The following is a 26860-nucleotide window of genomic DNA, read 5'->3' as shown; positions in this document are numbered from 1 at the left end:
TAGGAACGTTGGAAAACTTTCGGTGCCAGAAGGAAATGTCGAGTGTCTTCGCTTTATCTTCCGATCGCTTCGACAGTATCTATATCGTACCTGTACCTAACGTCGAACGTTAGTCGTCGAACACTACTTAAACACACTGGCACGAATTGTAAATTTGTTGTAAAGTTACTCTATACTTCAGTTTCGATATGCGATTCCATTTATTCGAGTTAATAAATTCCGTCAGCTCTTACGAACGATATCGAGATTCGTAAAATCGAACTCGATTAAACCAGATACACGTTTCACGTGTCGTTCAATTTCTATATCCTTTCGCTCTCCCCTCTCTTATCGATTTACTTCTTCGTTTCTTTGCCGAATAAAATTCTATCTAGCCGAGAATTAAAGAGCGACGTAGTCGGCTCTTAAACTTGTCACCGTCAAACGCGCCGAATAGATCGTATAAGTCGATTCTCTGGTTTAGCGAATTCCCACCCGAACGATATCGTCTTTCGTCCCATGGTCGATGGTTTAATGTAGTTAAATCGGAAACTGTATTATTAATTAGCCGGATTGAAATTAAAAGTTTCAAACACGACCCTCGTGACGAGGAGGCTAGACGGCGCCTAAAAACGATGCTTTCAAAGTGGCTCCAACGGGAAACAAACTACGACGTTTGACGAGACCCTCTCGATAAATAAATCGAATTGCTGCATCGTACGCGTCCGGCAAAAAGTTCGCTGCTGGCGCCGTTAAATCAATAGACCGATTGTGATTGTATAAAAGCGACTCGTCAGTCTACATTCATTACAAAAAAAATACGTTTGCAGCCGGTTCAATTCCTCTTCCCATTCGTTTCTCGCGGCAATTACGAATCCGTTTTTTCAAACTAATAGCAGCCGCTTGTTAATTATGCGTCGGACGTAGTTGTTAGCATTGAAAAATTTTATTTGCTTCGATGAGCAATTCAGCGATGAGCAAAGCAATCGCCACGCGGCCGAGCACGAAACAAATAACAATAATCAACGTTGGGGGATAATATTTATTACTCGTTTTCCGAAATCTCATTTACCACGTTTGCGTCATTTTCCACTGTCGCCCACGATATCTGCTTCCAATTTGCAATCGAATCGTAGTACCGGCATATACTCGTGACATATAGGGAACGTGATATCGAGCGAAAACACACCTTTCCTACAGAATTTCAACGATTTAATCCACACGACGGTTTCCTTCTTCTTAACATTGTACGATAACCTATCACCTTACGTATATTTTATTTTTATTTATTACTTATTTGTTTGACGATGTATCACATCGCCACACGTACATAAAAGTTTACACAGCACGGATCGTTTCCATTTATTTTCTCGTAGATTGTAAAGGGGTACGTTCCTAGATGACGCACGCTTCGAATTTTGCGATAATTTTTTCTTTCTAGTTCTTGAGATACGTGATTTGGAAATATCGTAAAAATATTCTTAGAAAAAGAAATTTAGTCTCTGTGAACTTAACCTTGACATATGCATATATCAAGGTTTTTATCACACAGTAATAACCACGCGTTGATGAGGGAGCAGTGGGATACCTACTGATGTTTTACACATATAATCTAGTACAAGCAGGTGGGATATTTTTGCTTTCATTGCTTTTACTTTCAGTATTATTTTATCATAAATCTGTTATTTAATTCTCGTCATACGTGTGTTGTAATATGAAATACCGATTAAGATAGTTGGAATTTAGAATATTCCGACATAACATAACGAGCATGTTTCCATACTTACGTATACCTTTAATATTATTATATAGCGCACTTATGGCCAATATGGCGTATGTGTATACGTATATGACAGTGATATAATACTATGTCGAATCGATCTATTTGACACTTTTTATAAACGCACGAAGAAAAACGTGGAACAAATTAAGCAGAACTTTGAAACAGAGACCATGCATTATAGCCATGCATTTGCTACGCGGTTTGATAAAGCCTGCGTCATAGCATTAAACTACAAAAGCGTAACTTGCACGTAAAGTGCTCTAATAATCTAATCACTGCTGCGTTATATCGGCGAATAAAGCGAAGCATTTGATAACATCATTAACGTCTTATTTTTATAACACACGGCGCATTCGGGCGTAATTCACTTCGCCATAGAAAACCTCGTTACTGTTTGCAAACAATATAATTAAAAGTGCCTAGCAGCGGTGCCGGCTATCGCGTTTAAACCATGGCGAAAGCAACATGGAAGCATCCGCTTTGCTTTCCATAATAACGAAATTATTGCGTCCCGTCAACTACCGGAAAACCTCTCTCTCTCTCTCTCTCTCTCTCTCCATACCGCAGCGCGCCGGTCCGTGTCGCTTCGCGTTGCGATTATCAGTTAAACAAAGGTGCGCTTCTCGCTTCTATTTATATTTATAAGCTTATTCCGCGTTCCAAATTCCACGCTTCGAATTCCGCAACGGTCCTTTATAAGTCTCTCGGCATGCTCGCTAGCCGATTTTAAATTGTCTCGTTGCATTTTCATTAACAAACGGAAAAGAGAGAAAGTAGAAGCGAAAAACGAGCAGGGCAAGAATTCTCTCGCGTCGAAAAGAAGAAAAAAAAAAGCGATAAAGAAAATTAGGAAGGGAGAAACTGAAACCGGCGAGAGGAGAACGGAGAATGAAACCGACGAGCGGAACGAAACGCGGTAATGAAAACCAGCGGGGACAAAGCGGAAGAAAGAAGCTAGCTGGAAGTAGATTTTTTTTCGGTCGTCGCGTCGGATAAGAATTACGGAGCACGGTAAGTCGCGATATTAGCCGACTGTATCCTCGTCGAACGTTGTCCTCGAAGTTTCGACGAACGATCTCAACCGCGACATCCTACTCCGGCTCGGGGAATCTTTCTTTTCAACTTGGTGATCGCGTTACTTTTCAAATCGGGCACGCCCTCCGGTAATTTGCACGCCGCCAATGGTTTTCCATCGTCTTCTGCCTCTTTTTTCTCGCTAGTGTCGCTGGTCTCGCACGTACACGTACAGAGCTCGGTGCACGCGTAGACGCGTGCAAATGGAATGGGAGGGGCCGAAGGCAAAACTCCGGAAAATTGAAATTAATGAATAACCGGTCTCCCTGCAGCCCTGTTTGCTCCCCGTCGGAGCTGTCCTACGCTTCGCAACGCAGGAACCGCTGGAAAACCGTTGAGGAACAAAGGGGAATGTGGCTACGATGGAAACGACGATATAACGATGACACGGCCGGACGTGGGGGAAGAGGGGAGGGAGCGAAGGGAAGCTGGTCCTTCTCTTTTTTTCTTCTTGCCATTCTTCTTGTCCTTCGGGACTTGGCGACCTCTTTCGTATCCTGTTACAGGCGACAAATGCTTTTTTAATGAGTTGCCCGCGAAGGGATTTTGTTCTGTGATGAATTATGCAGACGCCGTGTGACGCGATCGAGAGACGCCGAGAACGGTTGCAAATTGTTTAGGAATCTCTTTGGTGTCTGTGCGCATCAGGCTTAATACCTCCGTGTCCTGTCTGTTAATTTATAGTCGACCGATCCTTGCGAGAAGGCTAGGGCACTCGCGGTATCGAGGTCTGCGCTCTACTGTCGCAATCTCGTACAGGAGGGCACCTTCGGACGCGTCTACAAAGGTACCTTGGAATTGGTTGGCCGTGAACAAGAAGTCATCATAAAGACAGTCACAGGTATCGATGTATTAGTATCGTGTTGGAGAGCCGTGATATCGGGCTTTGGCAATAGTAACGACTCGTCGCTTTACGAATAGTAAGAGAGTCGTTGATGTTTTTACGAAATAAATCGATATCGTACAAAGTACTTTTTCTTCTTAGCTTTTTAAATTAATTAAAACATCGTTACAAATCGTTACAAATCGTTAGAATATCTCGAAATGTTTCGCAAGTACATAAGTAGGTTGCAGCAAGGGCTTGATGCTCGAACCTTTTACGATCGGACAAATTCGACGATGTGTCGTTCTATCAACCAACACGATATTAATAAAGTTCATGACGAAAGATTTCTTTTATACAAAGTTTTACTTTCGAAACTCCTTGTAACGCATGTTCGAGTAACTTACGATTTGCTAAAGTTTTCAAAGATTATTTCGATAAATATGTTAATTAAGATGGAATAAAATGTCGCAAGGTGATTTATACGCGTATGTTTACGTACTACATTGAACAACTTTATCAACGTCGGTACGAAAAATTGAAAATATTATTCGATAGTTTCATTTTCAATTACGCGTACAGGTGTTCAAATTTGAACGCAAGTTGCACTACTCTAGGCTAGCGACGCGCGATAAGGTAGAAAATCATGTATCTGCCGCAGATTCGTAAAACGGAACAAAGAAAGAAAACGATGAAACGAAACGAGGAAAATATTTCAACAAAATCTGTTACAAAATGAACATATCCTATTGGTTAAAGACAACGAAAGTAATCGGAAAATCGTAATTATTATAAATTGTTTAATATCTTATAGCCTAAATTTTAGGATTTCCGAACGCGTTCCGAACGATAACACGAAGGATAAGAGAAATCACTGCAGGAATTAATAAGAGATGTTGATCATTTTAGAAGTGGCATCGGCTTATCAAGCCTCTTTGCTGGTGGTCGAGGGCTCGCAGCTGGCAGGATTAGTGCATGCAAACATAGCTTCGCTGGCCGCCGCCTGCCTGGATAGTTCTTGTCCATTATTGGCATACACGAGTTCGCCAGGCGAGTTAAATCTGAAGTTGTACCTTACCGACGGAAACCATCATCCTGGGACCAGGGACTTGGTGCACGTTGGCGCGCAGGTTGCTAGAGCAGGGGCATTCTTGCACGGCCGAGGGCTCCTGCACAGGTGATTGCATCTACGTATTTCTCTATTCGGTAGATTGATTAGAATGTGAACTGAATTGCTGTCACAGACAGTGACTAAGATACACAAATACCACTCGTTGCCAGTAGGTGTAAATTATGCAAACAATGTGTAAACGAGTTCTGCTTCTCAAATGGAATTATAAAGTACTGTTTTCATAAGATCGACGAATGCGAAAGTATATTTGTGGTTGATCGATCGTATCTTTGAAGCTCGAAAGATAATGCGCGAATAAAAATTGTAATAAGGCGTGTGTATGGTAACTACATATGCCGACATTGTAATTGCAGGCCAATTTAGCAGATTTTCCAAAATTATCTGTCTCGATTAAAAAATAACCAAAGAATAAGAAATAAACGTGTTCGGTAAACGCATCCCCGAATAGATTTAAAATGACGTGCTTTAATCCTTCGTTTCGATTTCTGTTAAAATTATGTCGATCAAACTGTATTTATGCAAGATGATTTGAAAATCACGACACAGAAACAGCCTGTTGTAAATGGAACGTATGCAAAAAAATTACGCGAGGAACTACATTTTTTCCGTCTATGTTACGGCTTCCAAATCATCCTGTATAACAGCTTTCTCGTATCCGTACCATTTATACCATAGAACATGCTGACACAAAGTTTGACTGGAAAGAAGGTTTGGAACATCCTGTATAACCGACAATATGTTTCCAGGGATATCGCTGCCAGAAACTGTTTGATCGAGCCAAGCAGTCTTCGCGTGCGATTAGCTGATACGGCTTTGGCGCGAGATCTCTTCCCTCAGGATTACCATTGTCTCGGTGATAACGAGAACAGACCCATTCGTTGGATGGCCTTGGAGACTCTCCAGCACAATCAGTATAGCACGGCGACGGACGTGGTACGGACCATAATTCCTATTGAATTCCAATAAACTTTTGAAGCTGTACCACTCCCTGGCGATAATGGACGACTGAATTTTCCAATAAAATCAGTAGATTATATACATTTAAATTATCTATTAGAAGATTATTTTTACTAATTGTTGTATACTATACACATACGTATATTATTATATATATATATATTTTAAGTAAAATATCATTACGTATAATTAAGGTCAGACGCCTTTCTATTAATTTAGAAGAATCTAATTTCTGAATTTGACTTTTAATTCAGAAATCAAGAATCTGAACGTAAAGAACATTTCAAGCAACAAGACGAGTCTATAGACAGTTACGAATGTCAGTCTTATCGTCGCGTTATATTTTATTTTATTCGTATTATATCTCGTTATATATTAACTTCATTCATCTCGTGGCACGTATAAACCGATTACCGAAAGTCGACAGAAAGACAACTAAAATTACAAGAAGTATAATATATTTGGTTCGGAATAGTCGTTTTTGTACTTGACGCGCAAAGGTAAACCGAATAGTTTAGGTAAATCGGATGTCTCAAAAATTCTTACGGCACTCTGGTTGAAAATCGCTGGTTAGGTATCGGCTCTCAAAAACCAATTTAATCGGCTCTTGATATTCCCCGTTATACGAATTATTATCGTAATTTGGCGATCCAAATATTTCTATTAAAGTACATGTTCCGATCATAGCTGATGGAGAGAATCGATTGATTTTTATCACATGAATTGAAATTATGTAAATTACATGTTCCCCCACACTATGTTTCGACTAACTCGTATAAACGGAGTTCTATCGTACACGGGTTGATTCGATTGTGAACGAATAATCAATTAAAAAATGAGAAATACTTATGTGTATTAAAACAAACTTTGGTCAAATTTGTATCCGTGCGATAGGTTAAATTATGATGCGTTTTTAAACGAAACAGAAAACAAACAAATATTTCGTATCCAATGGATCGCTTCTTTGAGGAAAAAAGATTCTTTAAAACGTAGAAAGGAAATTTATTTAAATGAGAAGCGACTCCATAAATAGTTACCTATTTAAATTTGCTTATACTTCGTGAAAGATACATATATAACGTACGTTGTAACTTTTGTTACGATATTATCACACTGATACATAAAATATGAAAGTAGATACTTGTAGCAAAGTAAATCATTTTCAAGTGACGTTATCGAAGAGCGTTTTTTTTACGTTGAAAGAAGCTATTACGGATATAAAGAGACATACAAATGGACAAAATGAATAAGATTATTAAATAACGAGGAGTTTCGGTAGCTTCGAATTTTAATAAAAAGAAACATTTTATCGAGAATCGTAGATTCGACGAAACTGTAAGAAAGTAATAAACGTTATATCGTTCGTTCGCTAAAAATTATGAACACCGCGAAAACATTATACGAGTAATTCGGCGATATCGACGTAAGCGAACTCTTATCAAACGTGACAAGTAATTATTCCTTTTCTTTTCTTTTCTTTTTGCAAGTGGTCGTTCGGAGTGTTCCTGTGGGAATTGGCGACGATGGGCCAGCAACCATACGTCGAGGTGGATCCTTTCGAAATGATGGCGTGTCTTCGAGATGGTTATCGACTGGCCCAACCGAGGCCATGCCCGGACGAATTTTTCGCCGTAATGGCCGTCTGTTGGTTAGGCCTTTCCAGAGACCGGCCGACCATGCCTCAACTTCTCGCCTATCTACAAGACTTTCACGATGCCCTGGGCGGCTTCGTTTAAAATATTTATACTCGAACGTCTCACGGTGTTCCTTGAAACAGCGAAGCACTCTGGAATGATATGTTCGGATCACGTCGCGGAACCTTTCCGTCAACGTCCCTCGCGAGAGTTCTGAACGCAAGAAAGAGGATTCAACGTGAGCGGGAATCAAAACGAAGACTCATCGAGAGAGAGACTCACGATAAAGATAGCTCGGCGACGAATGACGAATTTTTTGAAAGTAACCAACACCGCCCAGAAGGGCGTGGTTTTTCATTAAAAAAAGGAAAGAAAAACCAGACTCGAAAGTGGAGATGCAATCGTATGGAATTGAAAATCACTGCCCATTTGCAATCGTACAGAATTGAAAATCACTGCCCATATTATTGATTGTCAGCGACGGTACTCGACATTCCCTCTGGCGCGTATCGGCGGGCCACATTGTTTTCGAAATTCCGTTTGGAGAGCAGCCGGAGAATCAAAACAGGTGATGACGGTTGACCAAGACTGGGGTGCATTTCCGCGGATTAAAACGATTCGATTACGGAGAAACGAACGAAGTGCGGCCCGATCGGCGATGAAAAGATCGATGCGGATATATCCGTCCATAGCAGTTAAAAAAAGGAACTTGAGGCGTGACAGATAGATGCAACGCGACACAGAACGCAGCGCCTGTGAACTCGCAATCACCGCTATCCGTTGTGCGCGTTACATCATCGGTTCGCAGGCGCGCTTTCGCAACGTTCTCCTTGGTTTCTTTCTTTTCCAAATTTTACAATGTCGCTACTTTTCCGTAATCTCGGAGCGCGTTAAAAAAAGATTACAACCATTTTCGCTCGCCCAACTTGGAAGGAAACGTTCCGTGAAACGTTATGTGGTCTCGTCGATTCGAGCACTGCGTCAAAAATCTCTATAATCAAAATTTTATTCGATCAAAATGTGCGAATCTACTACTTCGCAAGGTGGAAAATAACCGGATGACTATTTTCTTAGACATTTTCAAACGCTTTTATTCCCGTCGATGTTTGACTGTTCAGCTACGCGTGTAAAATTCTTCTAACAAATTTCAAAGCAAAGAGTACAAAGTCTTGCGTTCTTCTCAAGTGTCTTTTCGCAAATACATTCGCGATATCGACTATGGTATAATATCACGATATTGGATTAGATAAAAATATACTCTTCATACGGAATAAGAAAAACAGCTCTAGAGTTTTGACAAGTTATAAACGAAGTTATCCGCGCATGTATTGCTACTTTTGTGGTATCGTTAACCTGAAAAATATTTGCTTGCAACGATTTTATAAATAATGCATCGAGCTCGAAAAGGGGAAAGTTTGCAGCAAGAGGGGAGACAGAACACAGTCAAGAATACAGTATATTGCCTCTTGCTAACGCATTTTCCGGGAAATTATTCCGATTATTAAAACTTTCGCAAACGTGCGAACATTTACAAATAATTTCACTCAGATTCCTAAACACAACCTCGTAAACGTAATTTCCCTCGAACGAAGTACGTAATACGAATAATTTAGTAAACATTGAAACTGAAACTCGGTATCGCGAATGTATTTTCCGAAAAGCTCGATGATGCGACGATCTAAGCGCAAATATGCGAATGTCGTATTGCGTAAAAAAGATCGAGGCCTATTACGCGGAGAGTTATAAAACTAACGTTACATGCATTTTCGTATGTAATTTGAGATTGTTTATATTGTCCGTTTAGACACGAAACGGTATCAAGATGATTCTATTTGGACAAGGACGTTTAGCGTTCCTCGAGCCTAATAAGAGGCTCGAGAGGTTCGCGATGCATTGGTTGCGAAGTTTCAGCATTATCTTTGGTTGCAATCGTCTTTATAGAAAAATTTATCACAGAGATTGTCAGTGCGAATTTATTACAATGTATCTACGTTATGCTATTATCTGTTCTCGGTTGCAACATTGATTCTCGACGAATGAGAAGAAGCGACTTACGATCTACAGCGGGGCATATTTAAAAAAATACTAAAAGCTCGTTATATTTATATATTTCGAACAAAAATCTATCTCGTGCGTTTTCTTTATCCTATTGGAACGTTTTCTAATCGCGATTTAATTCTATGAAACGATGTTTGTCCGAAAATAGCAGGATATCGCTACCGTTCCCTGTCTCGATGGATAAGATAAAACAATCTGAGAACACGGAACCGTTGATTTCGATGAATCTTTTCGATTCCTTCGAAGAAGCGCTTGCATCGTCCGAGTGCGCGGGATCACGATTATATTCGGATGGTTATTCGTCAAGTATGGCGATTGCGAAACTTTCGTATAATCGTAACCGGAACGACGGAGGGAGCAAAAGCAAAGCTCGGGACACATAGGAATCTAATTGTCGTATCTGACCTTCGATAGGCATATACTGTTACGTAAATGGGCGGTCGAACTATACGTACTCGTAGTTATGTACTTATTAGCCACACCGCGCAAGTCACTTCAAATATCCACGTCTCGCGTCGGATTGCACAAATTATGCAGCATGTCAAACAAGTCGCAATGTCGTGGTTTTCGCCGAGCATTTAACCGTTTGCGGTCCGGCTTATTCTTCCCACCATTCGTTCAGTCTGTTCTATTATATTAATCGAAGCGGACACTTGTCACCGTTTGTCTCCGCAATACTTTTCTCTAGTTTTATCATTTGACACGTGTGTGTTCCAACTTCGTGGCAAGTGTACCGTAAATCTCGCGGTGAAAACATCGTCGCGTTTAACAAACGGCAAGTTACGTTCGAAGACTCGTGTTTTACTACTCGATTAAATTTCCAGCCGATCGATGAATCGATAGGCGATGCGCTGGTAAATTCAAATGGAAAATCGCAAAGAAGACTAATGTTTAACACGTTTATGATATAATTACGAATCGTTCATTGAACGAAACGCTCTGCGTAGATCGATCGCTGTCGAGTCCTATTCTTCGAGCGTAAGATATTTCAACGGAAATTAGTAGGATATTTTTATTCGAAAAAGATATACGTATATCTTTAGATACTAAAGATACCAAACATATATATTTAAGGATAAAAAGCTATTTTCTAGTCTTTCCTAGTCTAATTGTTTAATAATATGTCAACCTTAGTCACGAGCTTATCGAGAGGGACATTTTATTCCGAAAATATATGTCGTTCGGCATCGTTTCGATAATTTAACATCGTCCGTTCAATGTTCAAAATCAACGATCCACTTTTGTGCTTGACGTCTAGTCATAAAATAATTTACGGTTAACGTTTAATTTCTAAGTCGAAGAACAAGAGCGAAAAGAGAGATATTTGATTCGCTGCGTAGGAAAGAGGAAAGCTGTTGTTGGGTTTTTTCGAAACTATCGAAGCGACAGCGATAATTGCGGCGGAAAATTCATAATAAGACGCGAGATTACGTAACACACACGTTTAAATGTACTCGATGTGTAAATGTCGCATGTTCCTGACTACGACCATTAACTTTATCGCACTCTCTCTTTCTCGTCCCTTTCTCCCAGCCCCATTTTTCGACTATACCTCTTCGACGCATTATAAAAAGCTGAATCTACCATCTCACTTCGTAACTATTGCCTACGAGCATTTCACTACTACTAATTAATATCACTATTTAAAGTAACTATTGCTCGCTACTATTTATTACGACGTCCTAAAGTCGATTTATTTTACGAAATCGTCGTCACTATGATGTATCCGGTAATCGTAACTTCCTCGATGTCTTATTTTATCAATGGAGGAACAACAGGGTAGGCTAGCGCTGCACACTTTTTCGCTATCTCTGTACAATGAAAAGAAAGCCTCGTGTCTCCACGTGAATGTTGTCCACCCTCTCTTTCTCTAATTTCCACGAGGGTTCTCGAAGAGGAAATCGGTGGAGCAGAAGGTCGAAACGCCCTCCTTTCGATTCCGCCTCCCCCTGAACGCAACCAAAGACCTCAATCATGAGACAGTTCCAGTTACTGTAAATATATCTCTAGCGAATAATAGTGGTGCGCCGAGTGAGTTGATTTGTGCAGATTCTATTATTTCCTACGACGATTTACGGCATTATTTTTCAACGGAAAGTGAAATATACGTGTTAAAAAAAATGCTAGTGCGTTGTTTATTTATCCCGTTCGCCTATCGTTGCGTATTTTCTCCACACATAGGTCAATGTGTAACGCGTTAATCGTCTTTTACGATTCAATATACAAATATATTGAATTTTCAACGAGGTAAAAATACCTACTACTTGAAATACTTGGGAAACGTTGTATAACTTTATCCTATATATATATATATATATAGTTTATTAAAACTTTATTAAATTACTACGTTTATCCGTTATCTCGTTCGAAGTCTGATATCATGACCAATTCCTATGTTTAATATCGTAATAATCTCGTCGATTCTTTCTCGATATATTTATTGTAACTCAGATTCTAACCAGAATCTTTCGTGTAACTGGATTCGACTTCTTTTCCAGGAAATTTAAGTTAAGGTATTAAGATTGCAAATTAGGTTTCAGGGTATCTTTCGTTTCGTTTCGACGCTTGATATCATATTAAGCGTTTCCTCTTTTAATTACGTTAAATCTTTTAATTCTAATTTCAATTTCAACGCACAAAGTATAAAACCCGTTGCGTATTAAAATAAAAAAGCAACTACGCTATTCGAATAATGGATAATAAAGTATAGTGTTTATATGATAAATTTCTAATCGACTGAAATCTATACTATAGCCGTCTAAAAGCCAAACACACAGGACCCTATTGCTAATAACTTGGTTATCGACGCGACGTTGAAACTATAGTACAATGTTTGACAGTGGGAATTCGATAAATTCCGCGTCTAAACGAGATTCTATCTTTTAGTCGTGGATAATATGAAGAAAGTTACTAAAAATGAACGATGGCCGAAAGTAATACTAGAAAATTTTCGCCGTCGATAATGATTATTGTTATTGACGATCGAAAGGTAGTTTAGTTTCACTACTGATAACAGTTACCGGTAATCAAAATGAATTTTTCTCGGCAACATTGGCTACCGCTAACCATAGAGATTTTAACCATTTATATTTATAACGGTTATTATTCGTAATCGAAATCACTTAAACTAAGTCACGGATTCTTGTACCGTTATTTTCTCAATTTGGATTACAACAGTCGTGATCCGTGCGAGAGACACGTTCGTCAAACGTGTAAAAATATTATAGAAAGAAAGAACGCGTAACGATACGGAAAGTGAATGATATATTTTGTAGCGGTTTAAAAGAGGCCGCGGTCACAGAGGCTCGTGCGTCGATCGGTGTTCTCCAAAGAGCGTAAAGGTACCATACGGGTTGCTGCTGGTTGGCAGGAGGCCCTTTCTAAAATCGCGGGAGCCGACCGGAAACGGTACGAAGGCCCCGAAAGAAAAACCAAGAGTGGGAGGCAGGAGCAGTGGGGGAGAAAGGAAAAAGACGGCGCGAGAAACAGACACGAAGGAGAAAGAGGTGGGCCAGAGCCGGGTAAAATGTGGAGGGGTACGCACTATTTCCTAATCCAAGCGAGAGAGAAGCGAGAGAGCCAACCAACCGACCAACGAAAATGAAAGTGACGGAGAAAGTTGGGGCATTGTTACGGAGCGTAAGCCCAGCGTGCGACGGTGTTATACATATGCCTGGACTCTGAAATTCTCCTTGAATTTTGATTCGCGTAGGCACGCGTTCTATGTCTTTCTGCAACTACATAACGTGTCATTCACGAAAGTCTACGTGTATACCTATCGAATTTTGTGTATCTCACTTGCCAAAGAAACTGGAAACGCATTTTACCACCAAATTACTTACACGCTTACATATCGATATAATAATTATCGTTAACGTATTTCTGAAAGGAATTAAGGAAATTAAATCGTTCGATTCAGAGGAATCTCGGTCAAACGATAAATTTTTCGATAGCAGGGACCAGGCACCAAGCTGGACGGTACGCGGAGGGATGTTACAAAATATTAATATAACGACGATATAACATTGAGCCGTAATTTTTGTAGCACAGTATCCCTTTCTATACGTGGATCATGAAACACGCGCACGTAACAATCGCGCTCTATCTTCTTCCGATTTATTCGCTACCGACTCCGCCATGATCGATTTTCGCGTAAGGGCACGCTTCAAGGACACCTAACGCCGGAGATTTCTAAATTATCAACTACCTTTGTTTACTGTCGTTGCGAAACTGCTTGCTCCGAGCTGGAAGAAATTCCGTCGTCAAATAGAAATTCATCTTTGTTTCTAACGTTTCACGTGATAGCCTTCTTTGACATTTTGCGATTAAACGGCATCTTGCTATTTTGTGGTACATTTATCACTGTTTTCTGATATCTATATCGTTTTATAAATAGCACCATAGAATCCAAAGTTGTCCGCGTTTACTAATATTTCAACCTCTTGAGGAGCCAAACTGATCGCAATTCTACTTTTTATAATTTCTCAATTCGTTACCCGAGCTCTCTTCAACAGTCAAATTTATCGTAAATTCTAATGTAAATTTTCAAAAATCATAAATTTGTAAAATTGTAAATTTTCTTTATTTTTTAATTCGTCGAGCTGGAGATTTCTGGACGCTTCGTCTTTCTTTGCGTCTTAACGCAACGTTAAACAATTATATATCAATTTACGCAATTATTAAAGCGTAAAATCGTACAAGTTATTACGGGTACAAGTTAGTATGTAGTGACAAAGTGAATCTCAGATATTCGCTATTGTTATTACGTTCAATAAATTCGAAATTATTAACTTACGTTCGTGTCGATCGATATTATCGTCGTTACCAAAAACGTCTTACGAATATTTGGCAGGGTGAAAGCCCCAAGAGGCCCCCCCCTCTCCCCCCTATGCTTGTTACGCCATTCACTATGGATCATTGGTATTGCGATATCTCGAAACTTTCTCTTTGAGTTAATAAATCGTAATAGATTATTAACCACTATTGTACCGAAGAAAACTTTCTATGCAAGAATCGATTACTCCATATTACCTCGGTTGAATAATTTCTAACGATCGTTGTTGTTACGAATGTTGCGTAATTTTGTCACGTTGCAGATATAAGGAAAGATCTTTTTCTCGCGAACGTACGTACACGGGTACAATATTTTTGAACTTCTTCGAGTTTCTTCTTGTTTACGTTGCCTCTGTTCACAGATCTGACAGAAAAATTACCGTTTATTACGGGCTTGAAAATTTCTATCGTGCCGGATTCCTATTTTATTTTGCAACATTGACTCGAAACAAACGCGTAAGTCGTTGAGAACTACGTTTACGCGTGTCCGATAATGCGCAAATAATTACCAAAATCGTCGTTTATTGAACACGGTCGGTTACGGTTCGGCGATTCGGAGTAAATACAATTTCCGCGGCATTTCCAGATAAACAAACATGCAAAAACAATACGCGAAAGCAGCGTTGCAGAATCGTGCGGTTACGATACTAGTACAGTGGAAATACGGGCAATAAAACGAAGAAACATTTGGTAGGTAGGTAACCCAGCGAGAAACTCTATTAGATTTTTTCTTCCAAGAAGCGGTAACAAAGTAGAAAAGTTTCTTTCCTCGTTACCTAATTTCCGGTTTTACTGGCATCGCGATTGCCACGGCGACAAGGTTACCGTTCCGTTTATGTGGAACGAAATTTGCTTCGAAAACCAGAAGAGGAGAGAAAAAATACATGCGTGTAATCGACGCGTTAGTGCACGCTGTGACGTTGAAAGCCTACTGACATAAGAGGCACCCGACGAAAGTGCGACGTTACATAATTCGAGTACGGGACATTCGTCCTCGTGACCGCGTGGTAGGTAACGAATTGCCGACAATTATGGAAAAAGAAGATGGAAATCGTGCAAGAAGCTAATTACATTGTTTCGTCGACCAGACGAAATGCCGTTTTCGACTTGCTCTTTGCTTCTCGCGATTCCGTACTTTTGGTCGAGAAACGAAGTTTCTTGCTCCCCTGAGGATGTACGTGAAATGGGACCGTCAAAAATAATAAGATTACTTGAATTTTCACGCGTGTTCTTCTTAGAGCTTAAAGCTATTAATAGAAACGTAAAGATTTCTGTAGTAATAATACGAATAACGATAATACGACAAAGTATTCAGCTTTTATGTCAAATATTTCTCGATATCACTGAGATTTCGAAGATATTCACATACAGAGATAATTTTGAATAATTTGTCATTTTTCAAGTTTCGTAATATTTCGAGCATGTACGCACGTTCTGATTTACTTTCAAATAGAATATGTAGATCTTGCGTTATATTATTTGTATAAAATTGTCAGTAAGTAATTGAATCTAAACTGTGATTGTAATAATTTGAGGGTACAGTTCAAGCTATACGATGTATATATTCTGGATATTTATCGACGTAACAAGTCACCGTAAACCGCAACCACGTAACTGCGTTATCTTTCTTAATGAATTCTTTATGTAAAGAATATGGTAGTACGTTTAGTTTATCTATTCGTAAATTTCAATAACTTTCAACTACGGAATTCTATAACCGAAAGTTTTTCCTTCTTCTTAATACTTTGAACAGCCTTTAACACGTCCGTACTAATTTTTCTAAACTCCTTGTAAAAATCAAATTTTACTAGTAACTGCAATTATTATCTTTATGCGACAATTTTCTTTAGCCTTGTGTCCGAAATTAATGTATTAGTCGCAAACACGTTAAAATATTGCACTCTGTTATACCATCGGAACAGATAAAAACTGCTTTAACGCGAATGACCTTCCGGAAGACACGATAGAAAGAAAATAGATAGTAGTCTCCCGACTGAGAATAGATCACGCCAAATTAGTCACTCTTGCTTAATTTCAAAAAATAAACTTCCACTTTACGACGGATGTGACGATAAAACTAGCGACACGCGTGTTCCAACGTACAGCAACAGACGTTCAACTGCGCGTGAAAAATACAAATTAAACTTTAAACTCAAGAACGACCATTCAAACTGCAAAAACATTGGTCGATTACCATACTTCCTCGAGGAAACTAAACCGTTTGTCCGACGCGGAACATAACGCGACACGTTGCCAATAATTATGCTTGGAAGAACGCGATACGAGAAAGTCAAAGGATCAGCAGCAAAAGCGAACGCATCGGAAAGATAGGGAAGAGGAGAAGAAGAAGTTGTTTCTTGCAAAATACCGGGCAACGTGTCCGAGGTCGAGGACCATCCGTCGAATCTCTGACGAAACTCTTTGTTTCTTGCCTTTTCATTCGAAACAGCAATTATCGTGCTTTCCAGTTGGACCAGGTAAAACAATCGAGCCTCTCTAGCTACGTAAACCAACGAGTATGAGACGACCGGTCCTTAACCGGACAAAGAAAAACTGGTCCCGCAAGCAGAGAGCCGCAGATCGGAATCGCGATGAACAAACTCAGGAAAGGAATAATACGAGCGGACGTTTTGTCGCCTTGATATCGAGAAAAGTTGAACACAGATCGACCAGCTACCACTCGTCCCTTCGATAAATTACGAAGACTATATAACGAGGTAAGGAAGAAATAAGTAAATAACCAAGGGGAGAAATAATAAGAAAAGAGATAAGCGAAAAGACAACGTGATAATTTCGCGAAGTATTATTTTATATACCATCGAGAATAGCAAAAATTTTGTCGTACAAATTAGATTTAGAAAAACCACTATTTTCTATTATATTCTATTATGTTCCTTCGTAAGTGCGATGCAGTTTTGAAGAGCAACGACAATTTAATATAACGCGAAGGAAAAGATAGAGAGATACTTTGTAGTTTTACCTAAGATTACCGCGTACTGTAAAAATTAGGGCAGAATGTAGGAAAACTGATTTCTAAGTCTAGGAAAATAGATAAGGTCCGGTGGAGACGAGCGACTTTTTTACGCTACGTCCTCGCTGCGTCCTCGCTACGTAATAGGTTCGTCTTCATTGGCGAATGACTTTGACATTAAATAACCTCTTTTAAATACTTTGTTTCGCTTATCGCATCGATGTAATGTCGCATTTTATTGGTGTAATCGTTACCTATGCCGTTCGAATCGTCGTATCCAATGTAAAAGTATCTATTTACTTACAAATATATCGAGAAAATATTACTCGCTACTAATATATAAAAGATTCGTGTATTAAAATTGTAAGAATATATTAAAAATAAAAGGAAACCATTGATAAGAAGTTTTCGTAAAAATGTTTGACTGTAAACATATAATACATCGTACCATCAGCCGAAAATTGTCGAAATAACCTATTCAATCAGAAGGAAGCTTGGATTTCTTTTACGATGAAAATACGATCAAAATTTTTTGACAATTAAAAAAATGTTATTAAAGACCAGAAATAACGAATATTTATTAGGAACGATACCAGTCCCAAACTCTTGTACGATAGTGTAGATATGCATATCGTTTCTTCGTAAATCGTTTCAAAATCGTTTCAATAATGAAGCGTAGTAATCAATGTTGTGGTAATTTGCGTTGACAGTTCTGAAATGTAATCCGAAGAAAGAAAGACGCTTTGTTTCTGGAAGGTGAGACACCTGGACAAACAGAAGAGCGATTCAAGATCTAATCGTTAAGAGACTCGGATCAAACCGTCGCGATCGAGCGAATGGTCGAGTTAGTGAAACACTTGGAAAGGCGGCTCAAGGCTCGGCTAGCCTTGGACGCGTTAGATTGCCTAATATTCAGGCTTCGAGCAATGCTGCGTGTCGTCGACATGGGGCAAAAATACACATGAAACTGTATGACACAATTCACGATGGTCTGACAAGGCCCGATTTTGTACTCGATCGGTAACGATGAGCTTTGATATTCCGATAGCTGTTAGTCCTCGTCATTACAGAAAATTCTTCTATTTTTGGGCAACTACGATGATCGACGATCGTGCGAATTTGCCAAATTTCGACATCCTCCATCGGTACAACAAGTATCGCTCAAAAATAAAGCGTTCGCTCATTTCTGGCGCTATATATAGTTTGTATATGCAGCAGAATACACGTATAAGGACGTGATAAAGTAAGATTAGATATATAAGAACACAAACCGTGTTAAATTTAATTATATTATTCGTTTCCTCAAATCTTATTAATAAATAATTAAAACTCGTAACGAAATGCCTGCATAAGAAGATAATATCCGCATTAGGCTTATTACGCGCAGTCATGAATGCAGATAAAGAAGTAAGATCTAAATAAATTTTACATAAATCCATAATCCGCACTCTAATCATAGTAATTAATCATTAATTTACCTATAAAAAAATCGGGCAGGCAAAGCATGAGAAATCCATTTTTGTTGATTTTCTAATTGCAATCGCTATTTAACAGCTAGAAGAGAATATTTCAGTATAGTTATAGTAAAATAAGCGGATAGGATAGGAAAGCGAAACGCGATACATACTTGTAAAGTGGTTCGAACGTACCAAGACTGCACTCGTCAACGAACTACGATATAATCTACGAAGCTACGATTCGTCTAATAAATGAAATTTGTCTAATAAAAATAGAGACTGATGTTTGCGCGCTGATGCAAGCCGTTTAACCTTCCACGGAGAAATAAATTTCCCCACGGGACGTTCGATTCTTATTAAGATTACTGCTCGCATATCACGAAGGTCGCGGAGCTACGAGTAACGTCGACGCCGATAGCGTCTCGCGTCGTCCCGTTGCTCGTTCGGACGTCTCTCTAGAGGCACCTGCACGCATCGCAAGCTATGTAAGTATGTACATCGAAGCGTGTCAGGCGTGTACGCAATGGCGTGCAGGTGCGTGGTCGCTGTAACAACCGTACTCGATTGACGTGCGACGTGCCGAACGATGAAAAGTAACGTTAAGCCACGTACGCACCAGCAGACCACTGGCCACTTTTAAGCATCGTGATCGTGGCAATGAAAATCAAATGCGATTCGAGCAAAAAGAACAATATAATAGCTCGCAGGGATATTGAAATTCACTTATAGAAACCTTCTATACATATATATAATGCAACATACACGCAATATTTGTTACGTTTTTATATTTGATAATAAATAATAATAATAATAATAATAATAATAATAAATAATAATAATCCTCCGCTATATAAGATTATCGTTGTTAAAGTTTGCAATAAATTTGGAAACGTACAAGATATTTAGTACAAGTATTACACAAAATGTTTAAGCAATCGATCCAATGGAATATTCTGCTGCGGTAGAATTCGGACCGATTTAATAAGAAAAGAAACCAACCAAGAAATGTCGTGGTCAACTACGATCGAATGGTACCAGTCGAGATTTAAAAGTCGGCATACCGATTAATTTTACAGCATCTATCCATTGATATTACAACGATCGATTCGATATCGCTGCATTCAAACAGCGTGCGGAATTAATCCATGAAATAAATTGACCCTGAAGATATAGATAATTCTTTGGAATACGACGTGCTGGCGATAGAACTTTTGTCGAAAGTAATTGCCATTCGACGTGATAGCAGCAATCGGTCGCGATTTCCATATTGTCTACGTTAAGAAAAAGGTCGTAGTTGGTTCACTTTCTAAGGCCGATGACTGTTTAACCGATCACCCATTACCAGCGTCAACGTCGCGGCAGAAAGGTTTGCGAAACGTGACTGCTACCTATACTTGTCTCCCCATTGCCATAATACCCGCAACATCGCAACCAATAAACGAACGATATTTGCCTAATAATGGTGATTCACTTGCACAAGTGTTTAAGTGAAAGTACACGGCGACAAATTTTTTATCGGGCAAAGGAGAGGAATAAAAATTTCGAACGATACCGCTGCCAATGACGAGTAACGCAAACATTCTATTTTAAGGCAAACGATCCATCGTTTGTTGAACTGTTCTCAATCGTACGGTGAATAGTTAACACGTGTCGCTAACGTATTCTGCAACGATACATACGTATAATTTTCACTTTTCTGGGATTTAAAAATAGGGAAGGTTATCGAATTTGGATCGCTGTAAGCTTTTATTCTCTTGCCCGCTTTTGCGTCTTGTATATTTGTAATTTAACTTCAAGCATATTTCGTAATTCTGATTTTCTGCTTATTCCGAGCGTTAAATTAAGAAACTAAATCAATATTGAATTATGCTAACCATGATTGTGAAATGATTTCAACGAGCAAAGTGGGAAAGACGAAGTCTGAATTTTCTACACATAGGTAGTTGTTTTTAAGAAAACTTGAGATTTTCAAAAAATCGTTTATCGATTCAACTTAAAACACTCGCTTTGATCGAACTGTTGTCGTAATTTCTGCACACTCTTTGTTTCTTCGCCTTGCTATATCGTGCGTTTTAAAAAATAAATTATATTATCTTTGGAACATTTCGAATCCACATTAAAATATGTAAAATCGATAGAAATTCCCTCACCTGAGTGCTAAATTTAGCATAGAATAAATATTTTTAGGATTTGAGATTAAATATTTATGCAGTTCGGAACGTATGTTCGTATCGTATAATTATCCAACTTATATTCCTCCAAACAACTATGATTCGTTTCGTCGTCGGTTTTAATCAGTCATTCGTAGCAAAGTAACTTTTTGTGTAAGCTATATTTATGCCAATAACACGTCACAAATTATTTATATGTATTTATATGTATTATTATATACATTGAATGAGATCCTTTAAGTAAGTTAGTAAGTAAGCCGCAATATCTAAAAGGAATATAAATAACTATCAGGCGAATATTATTGACACCGCGACATATCAATGTTTATACTCAAAATTTAATTATACGTATTAGTCGAATGAAATATGTTATATAGTTGCTTATTTGCTCATTTCAGTTATGCTTGTAAAACATTGGCTAAAGGAGATCTTTCTTATCCAAAAAATTATATAAATTTTCTACACGCGACGGAGAGAAAGAAAGAATATCTAAAGAAGATATTATAATCCAATAAGAAAATTAAAACGATGGTTGCGTAAGAATTCTGTTAACGTTGCAAATATTTCTAAACCAATTTACAATTCAACTTAAATTCCCCAACATCAATTCCGAAAGCTAATTTAAATTTTCAGAGGTACGAATCTATGAGAATTCTACGAGGTTTTATGTTCTTAGCGTATCGAAAAATATAAAAATCGCGATATTATTTAAAAAATAGAGAATTTCAGTTATTACGATGTAAACTGTACGCTGTAAGATCCGTCGATATTTCTTTAAAATTTCCGTTGAAATAAAATCTGTCATCTCGGACAGAAATTTCCGAAGAATTGGAAACGGTTATAAATAGTTGTAACGGTTCTAAATATAAGTAAAAGTGGTTAGCATTAGGAGAAATAGATCGGCGATAAGAATGCCGGCTGCAACACGTGCGCAAACACGCGCGTTGCGTTTTCGTGTTCGTATACAGTTCAGCTATGACATAACCGTGTAATGTATGCGTTTAAAGGAGACCATCGAGGAGACGCAAGTCTTACGGGGGAAAGCAATGCTCACTTTCACCGGTTCGCAGGCTTTTACGTTGTACGATACGCGTGCACGGTGCGCCTCTTTATGCCCGTTTCTTCGTACAGTCGAGTTTCGTTTTGCCGCTTAATATGTACATATAAAACGATCCTCTACTGCTCTGTCAAACTCCGTGAAACTCCGCTGATCTTACGTAATTCCAGTCGAACACGTATATTCGTCTTCGGAAATTTTCTTTCCCTTTAAAATCTTTGAAACGCGCTTTTCGAGATACGCGAAGATAATCAGTGCGTTTGTTGCCGGTGGCCGCGATGAAATTGCACGTTGCCAACATTTAATGCCTCTGGGTAACGTAATTTACCGCTTTATCGTTTATCTGGATACTCTTTAATCCGGTTCCTTTTATTTCTTTCTCGTTACATTCGCTTTTGCCGCTTCATACCGCTTCGATATCACTCGCACCCTTAAGTCCATATCTCGCGACTGCAATGCTACAATATTATTTGTACATAAAGTTCGATCTGATGACATTAACTGGCTGGCATCGCACGTTTTCGAAACTTGCAACCAACAAAGAACTAGTAATCTTCTGCGACCAACAATTCGCGTAAATTACAGTTTATACACGATGATCGTGTGATCATTTCTTAAGAATTACCTCTAGAATCGTATCCTCGTTAATTGAAACGTCCTATGTCGAAACTGAAAACAATTGAAATTTTGTCAGGTTCTTTGTGTCATCCTCGATATTTTCTTTTTCTTTTCTCGAAATACTCTTTTGAAATACTGAATCGTTATTTCATAAGAGACTGCGTAACTTTATCTAGGAGATAAAAATACACGGGGAATTTCAAATATCCCATCGTCCCTTAAAAAATGAAAAAGTGCTACTTTAATTGAGGAGAACAGAGATACGATCGTGAAATTTTGTACTCGTTATATTCCAATAAAGATATAAAAAGTCATTGGGCATCGGGATTCCAAGACTTGGAAGAAAAAGTAAAAGCAAGGAAATAGAAGAACAGGCAAAATGACTGCGTTCGAGTTATGGAACTTAACTTGCAAAATTTCGCGTTCTTCACGTGCATATACGGTCGATCGCAAAAATCTATATAAAATATTGTAGTAAAAATGTTGGCCGTGCTAATTTTACTGACACATTAAGACACATATTATTAAAACGTAATGTGATTTATCCACTTTCACTTTTAAGGAAGAAGAAGTAAAGGAATACCTATTTACGTGTACACAAAATCACGAACATAGTGGACTATTATGTTAATATATGTTAATTTCTCTTACCGCTCCTTCCCCCACCCCCACTTAGGCATCTCTTTGACGTTAAAAAAATTTTGTAATTTCCGATGTAATTTTATCCCACGATTTTTATGAGATAAACATTTTAATTTGTGTAGTTCCTTTTTAGAGACACGTTAATAATAGTTGTATCGATATATAAGTAATTTTATGAAAAAGTGCGTTTTTAATTTCTTTCCGAAGTCGGATGCACGAAATTCGATAGCTGCGTGTACACTTGCCTGGCTGACTGTACAAACGTTTGAAAATTCCGCCGGAAATAAGAATTTCCCTCGGTAGGAAACGCGAATCGTTCGCACGCACAATTCGTTCGACAATTTTCACTTCTCCCGTGTTCTTTCCCCCTCCAACCGGAGCAAGTAAAAGCTCCTTCATAAGATACCGCGTATCCTCGCTGCGATACGTAAAGTAAGGCGGGCACTTTCGAATTGCATAACGGCGGCCCGCGCCTTCAGTTTGGTTATGTCAGAAGAAAGCTGTCGGGAGCCTGCCTGGGAAATGTAGGTAGGCATACATACGTACACACGGCCATTACTGTCTGCCCGCTTCTCTTTAAACGTTATAAATAAACGTGCTAGCTTCTTACTTCACGATCTACCAGACGGAGGTCCGCCGGCGAACGAGACCACCGTTCACGCGTACTACCGAAACGCGAAGAATAAACTGTTCGAGGATCGTTTCCTTTTTCTTTCTCGCATCGAGAAACAGCCATGAAATCACCGTTAATCCTCCCTCGACGTTAACTTAACTTACGTAATCGTCGAGTACGGACGCGGCTATCTTCACTCGCCGCGACAGCACAACATCCTTAGATACGCTTTAGTTTCGATTAAATGCTATCCAAATCGATCTCTAATTGTTTACTTCCACCCTTTCCTCCGTACATACACACTACATATTAGGCTGTTCGGAAATATTTCTACGAATACTCATGGCAGACTCTGCCGCATAAATTGATCCAACGATAACGAATGTACAGTGGGATTTTTGTAAAACGCTGTTCGAATCAATACACCGTCTCTCCGATAGATAGAGCATCGTCCATAAGGTCCATTCATACATTTTAGGTAAATTTTAAGAAAGGGTACGGTACCTACGCTGAACGTAAACTCGATTATTGTCGTTGGTCGCGTATAACAAAAATTAAATACCGTTATGAAATACGTTAAGTAATGAGATTTTTCTGAAAATTGAACTGGCAACTATTATATTGTTGGAATGCAAATTACAAATAGGAATAAAAAAATGTAACGCAAAAAGAAATGGTAAATAGGTGATCGTATAAAAAGGGGCGGTGGGTGGAGGGGGCAGAGAAGTACGTACCTAATTAACTACAAGCAGATAGTTATATCAATTATACTTTTGGTATACTGATACCGTGTAACGCCATAGTACGCTACGAAACGCTTTAAATCGGAAATATTCGATTATTTTTCTCGTGTATGACGTCGCAATTCTTTGTTCACGTTTAACATCAAATTACTAATATCAAATGTTGAATTTGATCGCATATTCGCTTCAGTTTCCAAGAACTCGCGAATCGAATACAAATGGAATGTAGCTGGCGAGCGATTTCCAAGATAGTTACACGAGTCTCGATCGAGTTTATCTTTGTAGCAATTAACAACACCCGGAAACGGCAATCGCCCTTCCGTAACGTTAAACTACGGCACGTTATACAATTATACATACATGAATTTGTAATATCGTTGGAGTATTTAAGTATGACATGGTAGAAAACACGTCGCGTCGTGTCGAATGAATTGCCATGTGCTATACGTATATGCATGGAAAACTTCGTTACGGTAACGTAGCATGTGTCTAATACAGTGGAGATAAAATTGATTTCAATATCTGTTCATGCATTGTAAGAGATAATAAATTGGTTATGCAAATAGTTGTTTTATGAAAGTTCGATTTACTATCGATCAAATTCGTATTGCTCGACTGTTTTATTATTTGATTAAATATACGTATATGAAATTAAGTAAGCGATCGTGAAAAGATATATCGAAAATATAAAGTAAAACTAGATCCAACTAGTGAGTCTTTCGAGCCTCGTATAACGCATATAACAGGTTCATAAAACTTTTCTATGATAAGCGTTGAAATATTTCGTTAATGGTGTGTATTACTTTTAATAAAAATAATACATTTTGTAAATATCGTTGATAAACTGGATTAAACTTGCAAATAAGCGACAATGCAGGTACAAAAAGATCGCATAGAAGAGGAAACGGTAAAATGAAAGGGAAGGGGGTAGTAGCGACTCAAGGTAAGGTGAGCACCTGAACCTCGATTGGATCCGGGTACCTGTTTGCTCCAAACACAATTAACCCCCTATAGAGAGACGTAGCTTCTTCTCTTTTTGTCGAGTATACAGGGAATTGTCATCGTTCCACGGTCCCACGTCTGTGGGACGTGCCACGCGTCTGACCTGATTTACAACCGATTTGCATTTTATTTTCAACCTTTTCACTCCGTGACACGGAGACCCCCCGAGTCTCTCTGTTACCTCTATTTTCACCAATGCGATCCGTTACACAGTACGAAATGGTTGAACAGGACCAGAGAAGAGAATAGAAGGTCTACTTTTGCAAACGATCTATCAAAAAAAAAAACAAGGTCAATATCGTCGATTTTTCGTTGGAATTTTAAGAAACGCAGCGAGAATGCACGCTTTGCCGTGTCTCGAAACTTATTGTTCCATTACATTCGATGTAGGGGTTCTCGATTGCACGTTTTGTTACGTTACGAACCAAGGAAACTATTCGAAACTAAGTTGCTCGAGGTTTCCCAAGAAAAGTACAAAATTTACAACTGGTCAAAGAAACCGATTCATTTTTTACCACAAGAAAATGTACAAAATGCAGATAATATGTAAAAATGTAAGTGCAAAGTATCCAGAGTAAAATATTTGTTATAATATTCAATGGATGAAACGCGTTTCTATATAAATTTCACTCTTTCACTGGGCTCCGTAAATATAGTTGGGGTCCCTTTAGCAGAGAAGTATTTCAAACAGAAGCTCGTTCTGGTATCGAAAGAGAAATTACCGATCTACGAAAAACTTTTAGAAATATAATATTTTTTCGTAAAAGAGAGAAGTCCTTTGGTATTTCTTATTGTATTCTTATATTATACCGTAAGACGAATTCAGCGATGCGATAATACGTATCGTTTCGATTATCCGATTCTCTAATAATTTTATTTGTTTCTGAATTACCACCTACAATTTCGTTGACGATATAGAAAGCACAAGCAATATCGTAACTGACTCCTGGACCATCCAGTGTGTCGGTAAAAGAGGAGATTAACGCAATCAATTTATGTAAAACCAAATTAAATTATACGTATCGTAAAGCATAAAGGAAAGTGGAGAAAGAAATAAGAACTTCTATTTCGAGGATTTATACGAAGGCATTTGAAATGTTCTAACTATCGTGTACCAAACTTATGCTTTCAATGTTTATATTTAGAGAAAAGCTATCAGCACATACTTATCTCTTTTCTGTTGTATTATTGTTTTATATGTAACTATCGTTACTAAGAAGAACGAAGAAGTACAGTTGTCTTGTCAGAGATATTAATAACCGGTATAAGAATAACTTAAAGTTACTCATCAAGCGACTAAAATCAATTAAACG

The 26860-nt window shown here is 38.5% G+C and overlaps 1 protein-coding gene and 1 long non-coding RNA gene across 4 annotated transcripts in view; one reads left to right on the top strand and one right to left on the bottom strand.

Annotated features, from left to right (window-relative positions):
• Positions 1-11579, top strand: part of LOC126866697 (tyrosine-protein kinase Drl) — a 104608-nt gene extending 93029 nt beyond the window's left edge. Inside the window, exons 6-9 of the mRNA XM_050620596.1 lie at positions 3521-3677; positions 4569-4836; positions 5538-5724; positions 7236-11579. Coding sequence (XP_050476553.1) covers positions 3521-3677; positions 4569-4836; positions 5538-5724; positions 7236-7484 — 861 coding nt within the window. The 3' untranslated portion in view covers positions 7485-11579. The remainder of the gene's footprint in view (positions 1-3520; positions 3678-4568; positions 4837-5537; positions 5725-7235) is intronic.
• Positions 1-26860, bottom strand: part of LOC126866706 (uncharacterized) — a 101009-nt gene that overhangs the window by 26661 nt on the left and 47488 nt on the right. The window contains exons 1-2 of one of the 3 annotated variants that reach the window (XR_007690011.1): positions 5453-5584; positions 4738-4828 (exon numbers count right to left, since the gene is read on the bottom strand). The exons of the other annotated variants lie outside the window; for them this stretch is intronic. This is a non-coding gene — a long non-coding RNA (uncharacterized LOC126866706). Of the gene's footprint in view, positions 1-4737; positions 4829-5452; positions 5585-26860 lie in introns of those variants that run through there. 3 annotated transcript variants of the gene reach the window in all.

The sequence above is a fragment of the Bombus huntii genome, chromosome 6 (assembly GCF_024542735.1).
Source record: "Bombus huntii isolate Logan2020A chromosome 6, iyBomHunt1.1, whole genome shotgun sequence".
NCBI classification, from domain to species: domain Eukaryota; kingdom Metazoa; phylum Arthropoda; class Insecta; order Hymenoptera; family Apidae; genus Bombus; species Bombus huntii.
The sequence above is the reverse complement of the archived record's forward strand: the minus strand, read 5'-3'. Positions and strand labels throughout refer to the sequence as shown.